The sequence below is a fragment of the Nanorana parkeri genome, unplaced genomic scaffold, assembly GCF_000935625.1.
Source record: "Nanorana parkeri isolate BGI_ZX_2015 unplaced genomic scaffold, ASM93562v1 scaffold22, whole genome shotgun sequence".
NCBI classification, from domain to species: domain Eukaryota; kingdom Metazoa; phylum Chordata; class Amphibia; order Anura; family Dicroglossidae; genus Nanorana; species Nanorana parkeri.
In genome coordinates this window covers 2,206,647-2,225,180 of record NW_017306290.1, presented here as the reverse complement: position 1 = coordinate 2,225,180, position 18,534 = coordinate 2,206,647, and the positions used below count along the sequence as shown (strand labels likewise).

Below are 18,534 nucleotides of genomic sequence, written 5' to 3'. Positions count from 1 at the left end.
CCCCCCACACACACACACATAAAATAAAACAATGAAGCCCCCTCACCTGCTTGTCTTTCTGCAGCGAGAAGGCGAGCAGGCACGATCCCTGGTGATCTAAGTGGTGAATAGTAAGGTCTCGTGCAGACCTTACTAATCCATCCTTTCGGCCAGAGCTCAGTGAAGAGCTGCGGCTGAAAGGAAAGGAGACAGCCCAGCCAGGAGCAGCTGCTCCCACAAGTCAGGTACGGGGGCCACTTGCCTGCACTATATTTCCACTCGCCAAATGCAAGCAGGCGAGTGGAAATTTTGAGCTTTGCAATAGCTTACATGGTTGATTCTAGCAAAAGAAACATTTATAGAAGTTAGTACATCAGATCTGGAAGAGGGACCTGTATTGGACAAAGATAGAAGGAGGAATTTGGATCACAAAGTGGGATGCTCCCTCTATAAAAGGACAGTTAGGAGCTCTGTGTAACAATGCTTGTGGCTGCATAGCTGTCAATTAGGAATCGGAACAGTAAAGTATATATAACAGGAGATAGCAGGCAGGATAATAAAGCGAACACTTCGTGTTATTCCTCCAGTGTTCAACCCAGCAGGAGCTCTCCACGTACTATATATCATCACTCCAATTACCTGTGGCATGTTCTCTCCTTTTAGCACCTGTCATTTGAGAGCGGGCTATGGACTTATTAAGAAGCTTTTGATGTTAGAGCAGTAGGTTTGGGTTTTTATTTGATGCTGGCTGACAATGGATATATTTTGTTACATTTATTAACGAGACTCAGTAGTTTCAAACAAAACAGGTAGAAATCATGCCATTTCCCCTCAGTCACTCTACTCGTTGCCATAGAAACAGTGCCATGATGAATTAATTATACAGGCAACTTATCAAAAATGTTCAGTGAAAACAGCTTAACATTACCCAACTTTCCACCAATTAAATACTTGGGGGGAAAAAAAAGCCTGTTAAAACTTTCCAAGCAAGTAGACCATAACATTAATGTTTCGTGTAATTACTTCCTAAATTGTTCCTTTGTTCAGTGGTGGCACAGAGTACACAGTGGAGCTCCACTAATTTACTGTGGTGGAAGATCTCCTTTGTCTGGCATAGGCAGAAGGTATAATGATCTGCAATCTGAACTCCTGTAATATAGGTGAAAAGTTATTATTTATCAAGGATTGCTTTATATTAAGAATTGTTTGGGGAAGCAGGATAATCAAGGGTATGAAAATTAACCCCAGATATAAAAAATGTATAATAGTTTTTGCATTATTTTTTTTTTTTACCTTTTTACCTATTTTACATTTTATTTTTTATTTTACCAGGAATAAAAAAACATATAGAGGGGCATTTATCAAAACTGGAGCAGACAAAATCTGGAGCAGCTGTGCATGCCAACCAATCACTTTTTCGCTTTAATTTTCAAATCTTAACCATACAAACTGAAGGTAGAAGCTGATTGGTTGCCATGGGCAAGTGCTCCAAATTCTGTCTGTTCCAGTTTTGATAAATTCCCCCCATAGTAATTTTTGGCTAGCGAAATATCAGATTTTTCCGGTAGAGTTTTAGTCTGCTTTTCACATGCTAACCTGTCCATTGTTATCAGTGTTGTTGAAAAAAGGTTACAGAGCTCAGCAGCTTAAGCTGACATTTACAAGTGCATGTGAATGAGTAGTAACTCATCTCCCTCTCTGCTCCCCCCCCCCCCCCCCCCCCCCACACACACACACACACACACACTCACTACTCTGAAGGATGTTGCCATCAAAGATTGAGAATCAAACAGCTCCTGCTGTTATTTACTTTTAGAGAGCCCGTCGCAAGTTGGGAATCCTGTCATAGATGTACCCTGTATTAAAGTGGACCCCAACTCAAAAAGTGCAGATCTGCTATGTTGTAGGAAACACATAGAAATGTTAATTGTTAAGTAGTATCCTAAAAATTTGTTGTTTGTCTTGAATTCCTCATAAAACGTGACACTGTACTCCCTGGTATGTGAGGGTGCCTAGGCACTCCTGTGCAAACAGCCTCATAGCTGTATATCTGCAGTGTGGGAGGCTCTGTGTCTGTGACTGCTAGAGATTTGGCAATGTCACCACTGTGCTATCTGCTGCAGAGAAATCTGAACATGCATCTCCCTGCTTCTGCTGCAATTATTCTGTTGATCTGCTACTAGGGTAAAATAATCTAAAGAGGGTCTCCCTGTAAAAGAGAAAGTTTTATATTTACCTTTCCAAGGGGTGTCATGTTAAAACTTTACTTTATTAAAAGCTGCAAGCGCTGCTGTTATCTGAACATTCCAAAGTGTGCCAAATAGCGTCTCCCCACTGGGTGCTGTGGTTCCTCACACTGATGTCTAAGTCATTGAAAGACACAGTAGTGACACAGTGGCAGAAGGAACCACGGAGGGAGTCCAGGAGGAACGAGCTATCTGACCCACCTGGCACCCGAGGCTCTTCAAGAGAGTAAAGATTCCACACACTATCTGCCAAAAATGTATGCATAAAGCTTTTTCTTTTACAAGCGGGGTCTATTGAATATTTTAACATAGCGTCAGGGTCATTTTACATGCTGCTAGTCTAAGTAACTGAATTTGTCTTGATATTTGCATCCTATAATGTTCTGTACATCAGAACTAACACTGGTAGAGGAATAGGTGGCACTAGGAGCCTATTAGGCACATGTGTTGACAGGGAATATGCTGACAGAAGGAAAAGTAGAAAGAGCAAAGTGATGATGACTCATCAGCATGCTGCTGCTCATTCACTATCCAATCAGCAGCCTAGGGTTGAGTTTCTGAATAAAGCTGGCCAAACACCTATAGATTTTCGATCGGAAATTTTCGTTGCTGCCAAGAACTCTCGTTTGATTCAAGCTCAAATAGCCCATCAAGCACAGATCAATGTCGATTTCGATAATCGTTCATTAGCAATACCACCTCACCGAATTTTGTCGATCGACAGAACAGATTTTCATTTGCGCATGTGCAGTGTTCATGCTGCGTTTTTTTCGTATGAAAACGCCAGTAATCCATCGATTGTTCGTTCCATTAAAAAAAAAAGTGTTCCAGCCTTATTCTTCGAGAACATTTGAGTGAGATTACAGTAAAAAAAAATTGTTGGTGTCCCATCAACTGATCGATTATCGTTCGAAAGGCCGTTCGTGGAAGATTTCAAAACGAAAATGGAAGAAGTGTGTGGACACTTTAAGCTGCAGTTGAGATTGAGAACTTGGCTATGCTGTCTGGCAGTGGCTGCAAAAATAGTTTCCATATGCATATTTCAATTGTGTATTTAGCTCTCTGCCTTAAAATTGGCTCTATATTACAGTTCATTTTTGACAGTTTTTTATAATGCACATGAAATGATACATAACTATAGATGGCTGTATGTGTAGCTTCTCCCTTGAGCCACAATCCTCTTCTGAAAATAGTGATCGTGCTTAACTACTCAGTCACATTTATTTCATTATTCATCACCTCATGCTCAGTATTTGCTAAATCCAGTTGCTGCCTCAATAAATTAAAGTGCAGCCAGTCAGATGGAGCCTTAAATGCTTTCTTATTTATCTAAGCCCATGGTCCCCAAGCTGCAGGTCCCTATAGCAGTTGAATGTGATGCTAAAGTAAATGTTAGTCTCTTATGATTAAGTAAGTATTACAGCTTAATAATTCAACAGAATATTGCTGATGGAAACAGTCCACACATGGCATTCACTATGAGGCTCTAGGGAATACGGCTTGTGTGAGATAACTGTCTTAAAATGACCCTTACATATTACCGTAATTTATAGTAAGGAGTATTAAGGAGTTCAGGCATATTAACATTTGTATTGAAAGGCTTTTTGCACAGGCAGCATAGCATTTGATGTCATATACTTCTTTAATTTTTGCTTCCCACCACCTAGATTACAGTGACAATTAATCTGACAGCCATTTTGAGCGCTTGGATCTTGGATTAGCCTATTTGACAGAAGTAGCGAAAAGCCAGTGTAAAGCTGGTCATACACCTATAGATTATCTGCAGATTTTCTATGGTCAGATGGAAAAAGTGCAACAGATTCCTCCATCTACGCTAAACTGTGTGGATGGAGGAATCTTCCACTGGGCCAAGCTATAGTATCTTGCTCGTCGGCCCCGCTGGCTCTCAAAACACCTGAAAAATGCCTGCATCCAATCAGATTGTTCAGGTATTTTGACAGCCAGCAGGGCCGACTAGCAAGATACTAAAGCTTGGCCAGCTTTAGAGTAATAAATCTAATAGTCCCATTATCTGTATTTTACATATGTGTCTTTGAAAGTCCTATTCTACCTTTGTTTGACTCTTTTTTTTTTTCTTTAAACAAGTAGTTGTTGTTTTGGTTTCCCAATAAATCTATATACCTACTTAAGAAGAAGATAGTAGTAGAAAAAAGGTACATGAGGAAAAGTGCTGCCCCATTTAAAATATAAATGTCATTAGTGTTCCAAATCCTGGCATTGCAAAGTTCCCTAGATCCCACTAAGCCAACCCCACTTCTGTCTTATTCAGTGTTGCAGCAAAAAACGGCACCACTAATATAAATACTGAATATACCTCCTATCACTATGAAGATTTCAACATTCCTTTTACCTTTCATTTGTATGGCTAACGCAATCCAAAGTCTTCTGCTTTCTTCCTTGTTCTTTTAGGCTTTAATGAAAAAAAAAAATACATCTTCTGAATAAATACCAGCAAAGTCCACCTAGTATATGTGTTCCTCATAGAGGGCTAAAAGTGTGCATCCGCCTATCCTCAAGAGGTTTTTTTAAACATAAGCTGACTATCCCCATGCCCTTATCAATCCACTACGATGGAAACAAATATTTTAAAAATATTTTTTTTAAACTTACCTCTGCCCACCACTGTATAAAAGTGAAATAAAATTTCTATCATCCAGTGCTGGGCCTCTAGGAATAAGTAATGGGGGAGTGACAGCACCCCTGTTTACTTCTACATGTGCCTGTTAAAGCCAAACAAATTCTCAGTGAGCTGTTATTCCCCAATATGTAACCCTAAACAGGTTTTCTTTACAGAAGGAGGACCTGGATTTGGACAATTTTTAACATATTTACCAATGGTGGTAAGCAAGTGAATTTTCCATTTCAAAAACTAATGCTATGCTAATAGAATATACAAGATGTTATCAATACTGTAGGGGTCTGTTTGAGGTCCTTTTACTATGGTATTATAATCCTTGTGGTATACCAGGCTGCTAGCTTATGCTATATATTGTTGGTCTCGCCAAATCCTCAGCATGTACCTTTCCTTTGCTCCCCCTGCTGTGCCGTTCAGCCACCATCACTTTCTGGTGCTCTGTTACATTATAAGCTCTGATGAATGTGGTGCTAATACCAATCATTTTCAGAGATGTTGACATAGCAATGTACATTTTGTTATTCCTCTTGAAGGTGCCATATAAACATAAGAATAGAAATATGTATGTGGCCTGTCATGGCCTGTACTTGTGTTGATGGTATGCACTTAATTTGGTATCATTAATTTAGCTTTTAACGAGCTAGTTAGAAAGACCTCTGAGAACCACAAGTCTGGAAGCAGTGCAGCTGGCAGCAAACAACCCATAGCAAATACTTTAAAATTTTAATAGCCTCTATAAACAGCTGTTACAAAAGAGATTGATCTGACTGTATTCATTTTTCAAGTCTCATTTTATAAGGCTGATCCATGAATAGGAATCTGTGAATTCAGGATTATGGATCTAAAACAGTCACTAAGCATTAGCAACAAAAACGGGAAGAAAAATAAATCCAGATGAAGCAATAACCACAATATATAAGTAGCATATTGCCGGAAACATTATTGAGCTCTTACATTTGTGAAAGCTATAAAATAATTAGTTAAGCATAAACAAAAAAAAAATATTGGGTTCATATTCCATGGCTCATAGATTATAATGGTTTTATAAATCCCCTGGACTCTGGAGCATAGAGCAAATTAATGTCGGTATACACAAGTTAACATTACAGCTGCTTGTGGTACATTACATTTTCTATAACTACAGCCCTTGTAATAAATAGGGAATTGTTGTTAAAATATCGCTCTCTTGGACAGAGCTTACAAGTTTATACCCAAGGCCTGATGTAAGCTATGTGGAAATACTTTATGATTTGTTATATGGCATTTTACACTAACCCATGGTCACAATCAGCTAGAATGCATCTAAACCTAAGAACAAAAAGGTAATATAATGTAACTTACCATTTCTTAGATGTGGTGGCTGCATTAGTTTTATTTTTTCTGTTTTTTTTGTTCCTTTCTTTGTGCCTGGTAATCCTGTCCTATGGTGAAAACACTTACTCACCATAGTACATCTACAGAATAGGAGTGTTGTCACCTTAGGACAACAGTACAGAATCTCTCCCCTTCATAATATAGGGGGGGTGTTCTGTAGTCTACAGCGGTGAACAATGTAACTGATTAGAATGCAGCAAAGGCTGAGAGGTCACATACTAGATCAAACCTGTTAATTTTACAGCCCGTGGGCCGTATCCGGCCCTTTCTCTGGCCCATGGTCCAGACACAGACTGATCACTGACCTGCGATTGGTTATGGTTGGGTGACAGTGGATGCGCCGGCCTCCAAGGCCGGTGCAACCACTGCAAGCCATAGCTAAGTGCAGGGCAGTGATTGGTCCATGTCTGGACCATCAGTCATTGGTTGGTAGGACCTTTTTTTAGGTGTTTCGGAAAGAACAAAAAGAGAGATTGACACAGGAATGATGAGTTGAAAAAAAGAGTAGAAAAGGGAAAATGCCCTGGAACCAGCATGTACGATTGTTCCAAGGCTTGTTTTAAGTCAATAATTAATTACGTAGGAAAGACAGGTTCAAGATGACAGCCATGGAACCTGCACCTTTAAAACAATTCTGTAAAACCAGTTCCAATATTTTTGACCTTACAGGTTTACTTTAAGGGTTCATATTATGAGGTGTATTTAAATGTGAACTAAGGAAATGATGTATTAATGAAAGTCTGGGTTCTGTCTCATAGACTGAATGTAAGTTCTTCCATTGTATATATGTCAGGGGGGCAACATTCTTCTTCCATGTGTATGTATGTATTGTAGCATTCTGTATTTTGTATTGCTTTTTTCTTCTGTCACACAACACTGTAACCAAATTCATTTTATTTCATTTTTGAGACAGCATATTTAATAACCTTTTTTTATTTTTACTATAGAAAGGATAAAAAAACATTTGAAAGAAAAACTTTCTCTTACTTACTGTTATAAAACAGATCAAATGAAAATGTCAGCACAGTACAAAAACCCTAGAAATTACCCCATTTTGGAAAGTAGACACTCCAACGTGATCTGATTTTTTTGGAAATGAAGAAACATGGCAATAATGAGGGGTTAAAACATGGAGCTTGATAATGGCATCTCTAAGATGCTGTGAATGGGCTTGGTTCCATCGAGGATGTAATTCCTGTGTGCATACGCAGTGGCTACATCATCATTGGCCACTCAGTGGCTGAAGAGGACTTCAAAGAACCATGAATTGTCAGCAACTGAGATGGCAGCGGTGGGGGACAGCGCTGGAGAAGGGCACGTAAGTGCACCCTAATGTGCAAGTATGCCATGCATACTTGCACATTTGGTCAAATACAAAAAAGGTTCAAAGTGGTTCACCTGCGCTATACCAGACTGTAAGGCCTTGTTCACACTTGGGCGTTTTTCCTAAGTGCGTCACACGCGCGTTTTCTTCCCGGCGTTTGGCGCGTTTTCAGCTCGTTTTTGTATTTTAGAAACGCGCGACGCACGCGCGTTTTGGAGCAGCAACAGAGGTATCCAATGAAGAAGAATTCCTGTTTTTCCACAAGCGTCCAATGAAAAAGACTTCCTGAGACGCAGCATTTCCAATGAGCCCTAGATGGGAAACATGTCCGGATTGTGAAACCAATTGGCAGCGGGAGCAGTTTCTTCAATTATAAAAAAAAAAATTATTTCGTCCTCTTTGCGGTTGCAGATTCCAATTACTGCTTCCGCTATATTGATGTTGGATCATACGGCAGCAGCTCCGATTTTGCGGTATTTGGCCATTCACAATTGGGACTGAGGTTGAGAAGCGGGGATCTTGACCTCCCGGGGAACGCCGCGCTGCCTGGCACTGCTGAACCTGAAATGCCCTATGTATTGGTAGGAGACGAAGCATTTGCTCTTTGGGAGCATTTAATGAGGCCCTACTCCGATCATGGGCTAAGTCTGGAGAAGAGGGTATTCAATTATAGGCTCACCAGAGCACGCAGTGTTGTGGAGTGTGCCTTTCGCCAATAAACCTCAAACTTGAGAACGCCGTCTCTGCGGTGAAGGCAGCTTGCGCCCTTCACAATTTTGTACGTTGCAGAGATGGGTTTAATTTTGATGATTCATTGGCGCATTGCATGGAGAATAGCCAATGCAGCGCCAGGTGTGGAACAACGAATGGTGGCAGCATTCGTGACCGATTCGCTGCATACTTCATGTCACCTGAGGGGGAGGTGTCATGGCAGATGCAAGCGATTCAGTCTTGATTCCCTTGATCTGATACCAATAAAATATATTTGATTTGAAAACAGACTGTACACACTGCATGCATTCGGCATGAAAACATAGCAGACATGCACGCATGTTACACGGAAATGATGAACACAAGTCTATGCAAACAATACACGCATGACGCATAACAACAGTGCATGCATTCTTCAAGAAAATATTCAACACATAAAAAACATTGCTAATGTTCCTTTTGATTCCTTTGCTTGCTTTGGGAAGGTTTCCCAATCCGGCCACGTAGCTTGTGCGATGTCGGGCCATGCACGTTGCCTGATGCGCCTGTTTTTATCATTTGCATGACGCATGTCATATAGACATGGCCTTCCCTGCACCAGCCGTATGAAGGCCTCAGAATCCAGCATGCCAAATGTGCTTGCATCCTCCATCTTCTCTTCTGTAACCCTCGGCCCTCCCAACACCCACCCCCCCCCCCCCCAACCCCAACAATCTACTAAATGGGCTCTGAAAATGTAACCTATCCACAAAACTTAACTCTAAGCGCCCTCTTAACACCCAACTCTTCCAATACTTGACACATAACACAACCCCTAAGTGAGCTCCTACCAGCACTAGCTGAATTGTATGTACAACCAAAACTTTTTAGTTTTGGATAGAGTAGGGATGATTAAAAGCCGTGTCAGTTTATAGTTTGTTGTCTGTGACCAATGTAGAGACTTGCCTTCACTTCCTATTCCGAACATGCAACAAGTGAAGGAAATCTCGCCAAGTGGTGATAATTACTCTCTTAGAAAGTTGTCACTGAAACAGGTGTCCCCATTGAAAGATTTAATCTCACCTTTTCTTCTGGTGACAACTGTAAACGTTTGGATTTCCTATCACTTACGGTGTATTTATAAAATATTTGCAGAGCCATTTGTCCTGTAAAACTGCATGTACATTTGTTCTGTGCAATTGGAGGCAAATCGAATCGCCTTCGTATCTTTTCTTTACAGGTCGAAAGTAATATCAAGAAGATACTGCATCATTGCCACTAGAGGAGGATAGGAAATAAATGCTTCTTTCTTATACTCCTCAGCTCCATCCAATGGCTATAATGTGGTATTTTACTGATATCACATTCAACCTGGAAAGAAAATATGCTAATAACATTCCTTTTTGTCTCCATTCGCACAGGCACAAAGACAGACATTCCCCTATCTGTACAGTATTGATGACAATGGTCCCAGAGACAAGTAGAGAGCAATACAAATCTGGTGGGGGTTTCTATTTTTTTCTTCCTCTATAAAAAAATGTTTTGGCTAAGCATACAATTTAACCCTTCATTGGTTCATTCTGCACCAGCAGCATTTGCTTAAGGATCTCATAGTGCTGGCGCAGAAATCTCACAACAATGTACGCCATATCTTTGTTGAAAATGACTATTTTTAGGTTAGCCCACATTGAAACTGCTTGTAAACCGTTGGACAAAATGTTACGCTTTCAGGTTTGTTGTACAAATAATAATTGAACCTCTTCTTTTTTTTTCAGTTGCTAAACTGTTTTGTCATCCCCGTGGTCATATTACTATCATGGTTTTTCTTGCTGGTCCGATATAAGGTCTTGCATTTCATTGGTGCTGTAGCGTGTATCCTAGGAATTGGATGCATGGCAGGAGCTGATGTTCTTATGGGAAGACAACAAAAGGAGGGTAAGTTATTTTCTTGTACAGTTTTTTTCAGATACAGGCATCTTTACACAAGGCTGTACACTGTTGCTTTTTAATTAGATAGTAATGAATCATTGTAGAAGCTTGAAAAATAGGGTTTTCACTATAGATATGATATATATATATAATTGTCACCCAAACTGTATTTTCAACATCATTATATTATAATGTATTTTTAGAAACACATCTGCAGCATCCTAAATTTGCCCTTAAGCTTAAGGGAAAGCTGACCAGACCAGAGCAGCAATATCTGGAGCAGGTATGCATGGCAACCAATCAGCTGCTAGCTTTTATTATTAAAACTTAACTGAACAAGCTGAAGATAGAAGCTGATTGGTTCCTATGTACAGCTGTTCCAAATTATGTCTGCCCCCCTCCCCGTCCCTTTGTGTTGTTATCTACTTGGGGATTATGTGATTTTATGCCAGATTGACAAAAATAATGGATATGTACAGTATGTGGGAAAAGTACAGTTACATATTTTAATAGCAAGGGTACAGCATACTTTGGCCATATGCCTTTGATTACAACTAACTGATTATAAATAAGTAAAAATTGGGACTCTCAGGCCTCAATGAATTAAAAATGCCTGGACAGTCTATGAAGCACACAGGTAATCTTTAAAAAGGGTAACAGCCTGCCCTCCTTAATCTAGGTAATAATTAAAACCCCCATCTTTAATTAAAGCATACTGATCATTGAAACACAAAGTACAAAATATATTTGGCCTGCTGCTGTTTTAGTAGAACAAGCATTAGATGAAATAGCAATTATCAGATATTTGTAATTTAGTTTGACTAGCAAAAGTCTGGAAAAATTGGGAGTGCACAGGGTCTGACAGCAGTCAGTATGTGCAGGAGAGAAATGCCTAGGGTATGACAACAATTAGTGTGTGCAGGAGAGGAGTGTAGAGTTCATGCAAGTGGGCTATATGTGAAGTAGAAGAGTTTGGAGGGTATGACAGTGGGCAGCATATGCAAGAAAGGAGTGCAAAGGGTATGACAACAGGCAGTTTGTGTAGTAGAGGAGGGCATGGCAAGACAGTATGGCAAGATGGTGTATGTGCAGAAGAGGAGTGTGGATGTTATGCCAGCGGGCAGTATGTGCAGAAAAGTAGTATGGAGGGTATGACAACAGGCAGTATGTACAAGAGAGAAGTGCAGAGGGAATGACAGTGGATAGTATGTGCAGAACAGGTGAACTGTAAAGTTGATGGGGAAGACACTCAAATAGGAAGAGTGTGCCAGTAGGATTGGGGAAAATGGAGGTTGTAAAGGTGACACCAAATTCAGTGAAGATTATTAGCATGGGCATTGTAATAAAGTCTAAGAACAGTTAAGGTGGTGCTGGGCACTAGTAGATGGAGCAGGAGTTTACGCAGAAATGGGATAGTGGAGCTCACTACTGAAACAGAGTCATTGGAGAGTAGACTGATATTTGGCTTGGTGCATTAAATAAATGTGAGAGAACATTGGACATGTGCTGGAGATTCGGTGCTTAGGGGTTAACGGCTGGGTACTGGCGGCTATGGGATTAACACACATAAGTAGAAGATATAAGAAGAAGGATAAGTGCTAGCAGGTTGAATTGCATATATTGGGTATAGAGTCCTGTGTGTTTAGCTTACATAAGCTGGGTTACTGGGTGGTGAGTGGGTAATGTAAATGCCCGGGGACTGAGCACTGTGGACATAATAAACATGGGCTGAGGACTTGGCACTGAGGGATCGTTGCATAAAGGCAATGGAATTGGTATTGAGGGGTTACGCAAATGAGCTGGGAACTGGGCACTAAGATATTATTCCTTATATGCTGGGGACAAGTCACTGAGGGGCTTATGCATATACTGCATGTTTGTCACTGAGGGGCTTATGCACATGCTGTTGAAGGACATAACTGAGGGCAAAATGCACATACATTGCAGACAGGTCACTGAGGGGTTAACATTTCTAAGCTGGGGGTAGGTGACTAAGGGGTTAATGCTCATTCTCTTGGGGCTGATCACTGAGAGGTTAATGCACATACACTGTAGACTAGTCACTGTTGGGTTAATACACATACTTTGCTGGTGAACAACTGGTTAGAAAGCGCTGTATATTGGTGAGGCATCTCACTGCTGGTATAGAAACTAAAGATTGAGGTGTCTGTGCTGGGGACAAGATACAGCAGAGACGAGTGTATGTTCTACCACACACAAACACAATCTTTCTGCCAAAGAGGAGGGAGCAGAGACTGCTTCTAAACTAAACTTCACTGTGTATCTGGGTTCACTGAGCATTGCCTATGGGGAGGGCATGGACAGTGTTCAATATAACATTTGGGTGGTGGGAGTATGTGACTGCAGACTGATAGGACAATGGAGGAGAATCTAGAGTGCGTGCTGGTGGAAGGATATAGAAGAATGACTAATGTGTGTGCCGGAGTTGGGTTATCACTAGGAAAAGTCCAGTGTATGACCATCTGAGGTGTCTTTCACTGAGGAAATGTGTGTGTTAGAGGTAGGATATTACTGAAGGACCACTAAGAGGATTTGCCCAGTGGCAAAGTTGAAAGTAAAACTAAGGAATTCTATTATACAGAATAGAATAACTCTTACTAAGTATTGCATTCTATTATTAGTAGTTTCAATCTAACTTGATTTGTTTTCTGTTTTCTCAGTTGAGTTTTACCCGGGTGATAGTAAACTCATTGGGGATGTTCTGGTTCTTGGAGGTGCCACTCTGTACGGCATTTCTAGCGTATCCCAGGAATACATTGTTAGAAACCTCAGCCGGATTGAGTTATTGGGCATGATCGGACTTTTTGGATCCTTCTTCAGTGGCATACAGCTGTAAGTACTTACACTAATGACAAATTACTGTTCTCAGTGGGACCGTAGTTATATTCAATAATTGCTAGACTTAAGTATGACTTTAAAAACATATCTATTAATACAAAGAATTGCAAGTGGGGTAGGACAATCTGAAAATGTTTTTGTATGTGTAGGGGGGACCATCTGTGTTAATATGCTGAAAATTGCATTTCCATTTTCCCCTGAAGAGACCATTCACACCAGATGTTTTGGGACTGCGCTGGCCACCTTTTTCAGCACAACACCAACACACTGTCAAGGCTATTAGCCTTGCTTTCAATAGTTTCAGTTCACACCTTATATCCAACAAAGTGAACACAACCTGCTGTAATTGTTTTGATATCCCTTATTATATTGTAACTGATGTGTAGAGAGATATTATAAATGAGAGATAGAAGTTTAAACTGTTTTAATTTACCTTACCTTGTTCCTCCATTCCATCCTCACTAGTATGCTAATATTTTTAAATAAAGCCTTACTGTTTTCATTACATACCATATTTTAGATGTTAGTGATGCCATCACTGGGTGCTTGTGCTTCTCTATGATCTCTATGAAATGCAGGCAGATGATAGGAGGAGCTGGCAGGGTGCTTGTACATATCTTCCTGAAAATATCAAAGCATCCTGCCTCAGTGCTGCTCTGAAGAGCCCCCTTAAGAGGAGTTATGCAAATATCAAAATGCCGTGATGGGTGGATGCCATTCTGGAGGAGTGGGTGTTCCTAGGCTGGCTGTATTTGCATGCAGACTGCCCTAGGTAAGGCCAACCTGTGATGCTGAACTGCCATGACTGAAAAACAAACAAAATTAATAAAAAGTTTTGGCTTCAGTTTAACTTTAAGATTCTATCCCTGGAATTCATAAAGAGTATTGTAGACACTCTGTAGAAATCTGCCCCCCATTCATGGCACCACTTGCAACAGATTCATGTAACCATCAGTAAGGTGTATATGAATTTGTTGCAGAATTGCCTCAGACAGAATTTTGTCTGTGACACAATACTTGTCGGCACCCTTGCGGCTGGCATCCCTTGAGCAGCTGATCGAATGAGCCGGCTGGAAAATCTTCATATGATCAGAGCTGGCAGCAAATGAGCTGCCACCTCTGGTTAGGTATTCTGAAAGCGGATGACTGCCGCTGTCAGAATACAATGCATACAGTGGGATTGACACCTTCATAGTGTTGATGGAGGAATCCGTTCTATTTTTTTCGTTCAGTCCATGGGTTGAATGAAAAAAATAGAACAGTGTATGGCCAGCCTTACACGTGTGACACAATTCACTCCTACATGGAAAAGATCATATTTACCTCCGTTTATCTTATCACCAATATGGCGTATTTCCTAATGAATTTGTCGCAAACATAGCATCAGAATGTAAAATGTTGCACATAAGAACTACGTGAATTTGTTGCATGTGATGGAAATAGCTAGAAAACTGTTGCACAGCTTGCATGAATTTGGCACCAGACTTTGTAATATGACCATAACACCAGAAGTGTTGCAAATGTGAATCACCCCTTATATGTGTTAACCTGCTGGTGTCGCTGTCCACACTTTCCACAGTGACAAAAGATATACTCCTCGCTCTAGGGCTTACCAAATAGCCCCCTCCTATTCTCTTCCCATAACCCTCTTTGGGACAACTGGCCCCTTGTATTTCTAGTTTCTATGGAAGATTATTTGATACAAACGTAATAAAGTCTGTCAATATAGCTCAATGGTCAGGTCACATCCCCAAGCTTCAAACACAGTGACTGCTTCACCTAATTCTGAGTCTATTGGTCACCTCATCCCTCTACTTTATGCCTTCCAAGCAAAATGAATATGCAGAACATAACTAATACATACATATTTAATTCTAAAAAACTGCCAGACTGTAACCATCTTCCTTCTCTTAACAACAAGATTGTCCTAATTATCTAGAAATCTATATACACTATATTGCCAAAAGTATTGGGACACCCCTCCAAATCCTTGGATTCAGGTGTTCCAATCATCTCCATGGCCACAGGTGTATAAAATCAAGCACCTAGGCATGCAGGCTGCTTCTACAAACATTTGTGAAAGAATGGGTCGCTCTCAGGAGCTCAGTGAATTCAAGTGTGGTACCGTGATAGGTTGCCACCTGTGCAATAAATTTCCATGCTACTAAATATTCCACGGTCAACTGTTAGCGGTATTATAACAAAGTGGAAGCAACTGGTAACAACAGCAACTCAGTCACGAAGTGGTAGGCCACGTAAAATGACAGAGTGGGGTCAGTGCATGCTGAAGCGCACGGTGCGCAGAAGTCGCCAACTGTCTGCAGAGTCAATAGCCACAGACCTTCAAACTTCGTGTGGCCTTCAGATTGGCACAACAGTGCGAAGAGAGCTTCATGGAATGGGGTTCCATGGCCGAGCAACTGCATCCAAGCCTCATATCACCAAGTGCAATGCAAAGCGTTGGATGTAGTGGTGTAAAGCAGGCCACCACTGGACTCTAGAGAAGTAGAGACCTGTTCTCTGGAGTGACTAATCACACCTATGTGTCTGGCTATCCGATGGACATGTCTTGGTTTGGCGGTTGCCAGGAGAACGGTACTTGCCTGACTGCATTGTGCCAAGTATAATGTTTGGTGGAGGGGGGATTATGGTGTGGGGTTGTTTTTCAGGGGTTGGGCTTGGCCCCTTAGTTCCAGTGAAGGGAACTCTTAAAGCATCAGCATACCAAGACATTTTGGATAATTTAATGCTCCCAACTTTGTGGGAACAGTTTGGGGATGGCCCCTTCCTGTTCCAACATGACTGGGCACCAGTGCACAAAGCGAGGTCCATAAAGACATGGATGAGCGAGTTTGGGGTGGAGGAACGTGACTGGCCTGCACAGAGTCCAGATCTCAACCCGATAGAACACCTTTGGGAGGAATTAGAGCGGAGAGACTGCGAGCCAGGCCTGACCTCACAAATGTGCTTCTGGAAGAATTGTCAAAACATTCCCATAGACACACTCCTAAACCTTGTGGACAGACTTCCCAGAAGAGTTGAAGCTGTTCTAGCTGCAAAGGGTGGGCCAACTCAGTATTGAACCCTACAACCCTACTAAGACTGGGATGCCATTAAAGTTCATGTGCGTGTAAAGGCAGGCGCCCCAATACTTTTGGCAATATAGTGTATTTATGTGATGCTTGTAAGCTGAAAACTGATATTCTAGCTGTACAAGTGAGAAGAGTAACCTGCGCACTTCTTTTATCACACAGGGACACCAGTGCAGAGATTGCACATAATAGGTGTTTATCATCCACTGTAATATATTATAGTGAACACCAGAGGGCAACATAACAGTACATGTATAATGATGATTGTAGTTGGTTACAGGTGGGATTGGAGGCAGTTCTGTTAGACAATTATTACAGGTTTATTCACAGAAGGGTGAAGAGTTTGGGGAAGACGGGAGAAGTGAACAATCTAGGACAACATAGCTGAACTTGAAATGAAGCTGAATTGGAGAATTTTTCCAAATCAGCTATGTTGTCCTAGATTGTTCACTTCTCCTGCCTTCTCCAAACTCTTCACCCTTTTGTGAATAACCCTGCAAGTATACAGTTAGAACGCATTTCTCCTGCATCTTCTTCCCAAATGTTAAGCACATTGAAGTTACAAAAAACATGACAGTGCTGAATGTTGAGTTTTTTTGCAACCGTACAAGATAACAGCAATAGAACTGGGCTGCTGTAGACCATTTATAGAAATGGAAAAGGTTTAACAATTTAAAACTGAAAATACTTTTGGGTAGAGCTGGACTTTAGTTTCCATGTTTATTTTCGTTTTAACATTTTCACTCTATTAATTTTCATTAAAAAAAAAATCAAGTGCTGCTTTCTTATTTATTATAGTAGATGTAAACTAATTAAATGGCATTTAGGGGGACATTTATAAAGCAGTGGTATAGACTAAAAAAATGACCCCAAATTTATAAAGCAGCAGTATGGACTTATCTATTGTGATTGGAGGAGCAGAAAAATAAGAGCCGGTAGGAGAGCCCAGTTATGTGACATGTTAACTGCCCCTGCTCCAATCACAGAATTCTCCCCCGCTGGATTAAGTAGATAGAACACTGCAGATTCCACACCACGGTCTGCATTTTATGAATGTGCCGCAAAATGCAGGCTGCGGTGTGGACAAACAATTGCGGTTTATTGAGGCTATCGCTATCTGCTTTACTCTTGCTGTTTTAAATGCCCCCCTCAGTTTTCTAAACCACTGTGTACCAAAAAACAATTGCCATTTTTTAATACATGTTTTCCCTTTTTGTCATCCTTGTTGCTTCTTGGTTTTGCTTTTTTCCTGCAGCCTATTTACAGACACAGCCTGTCTACATGAATGCACTCCAGTGATGGCCGAATGGCATTTCTCAAGGCAGGTTTTCTGATGGTGACAACAGTGGACTGTGCTTGTAGCTTCGTGTCTATTGTAGCTTCTATTAGAAGCCTGTGTAATATGGTAACAGCACAGAAGGATAGTTGGGAGACATGGGCAGAGCAATGTCACTCTATGATAGGAAGTGCCTGAAAAAGATCTTTGAGGCATGATCACTTGATATTATTTTAATAATAGCCACAGATTAAAAAATTACATTAACATATTAAAACATATTTATAAACAATTTGCAGGGTCATTCGCCCTGCAAATCTCTGTGAATGTTCGTTCTGTGTGCATAGAGGCATTGAAATCTCATATGTTTTAATATGTGAATGTAATTTCAATAGTAATTTTCAATACTTATATTAAACATAGTATATTAGTATATTATTTTTCAGGTCGAATGAGATGTAATGAAATGCCACATTATGGCCACTAGATAGAGCAGAGAATTTGTTTACTATGCCCCTCAGCTCCATCTAGTGGCCATAATGTGGTATTACATTACATTCGGCCTGAAAGAAAATATACTAAGAATGTTTGTTTGTGTTTTAGTCTCATTGCACAGAACATACATTCACAGAGCTATCAAAGCAAATGGCTCTGCAAATTGTTTATTAATAGACCCCTGTCTGTATAGTTTGTTTAAAGTTCTCCATGTGCAACATGTCATTTCCCTTCCATAACTCAAAAACGTACTTGGATTAATCTGCACATTCAGTACAAGAGTGTGTGTAAGACTGTAGTATGAACACTTTTCTGTAAGGGGGAGAAACTGATATGAATGGTCCATGTACTCTGTCTTGCACTAATTGTCAGTTCTATATAAATTAAACTACACCAATGGCATTGTAAAAAAAATATATTTTTTAAATGAGTGCTGATTATGCATTGGCACTTAGTTTTCTCTTAGCCCTCCTGCAAAGTTGCTCAGATAACTGTTGAGCCTGCCACTTAAGTTAACCTAATGTAGCTTTTTGTGATGGTGTGGCAACGTTGCTGCACTGCCCCTGAATACCGAGCAGAGTTGCTACTCTCATATAGGCTGTTTCATAAAACAT

The 18,534-nt window shown here is 40.6% G+C and overlaps 1 protein-coding gene across 1 annotated transcript in view; it reads left to right on the top strand.

Moving 5' to 3' along the window:
- SLC35F1 (solute carrier family 35 member F1) overlaps positions 1-18,534 on the top strand; it is a 290,914-nt gene that overhangs the window by 244,520 nt on the left and 27,860 nt on the right. Inside the window, exons 5-6 of the mRNA XM_018563687.1 lie at positions 10,045-10,204; positions 12,880-13,051. Of these exons, the coding sequence (XP_018419189.1) occupies positions 10,045-10,204; positions 12,880-13,051 (332 nt within the window). The remainder of the gene's footprint in view (positions 1-10,044; positions 10,205-12,879; positions 13,052-18,534) is intronic.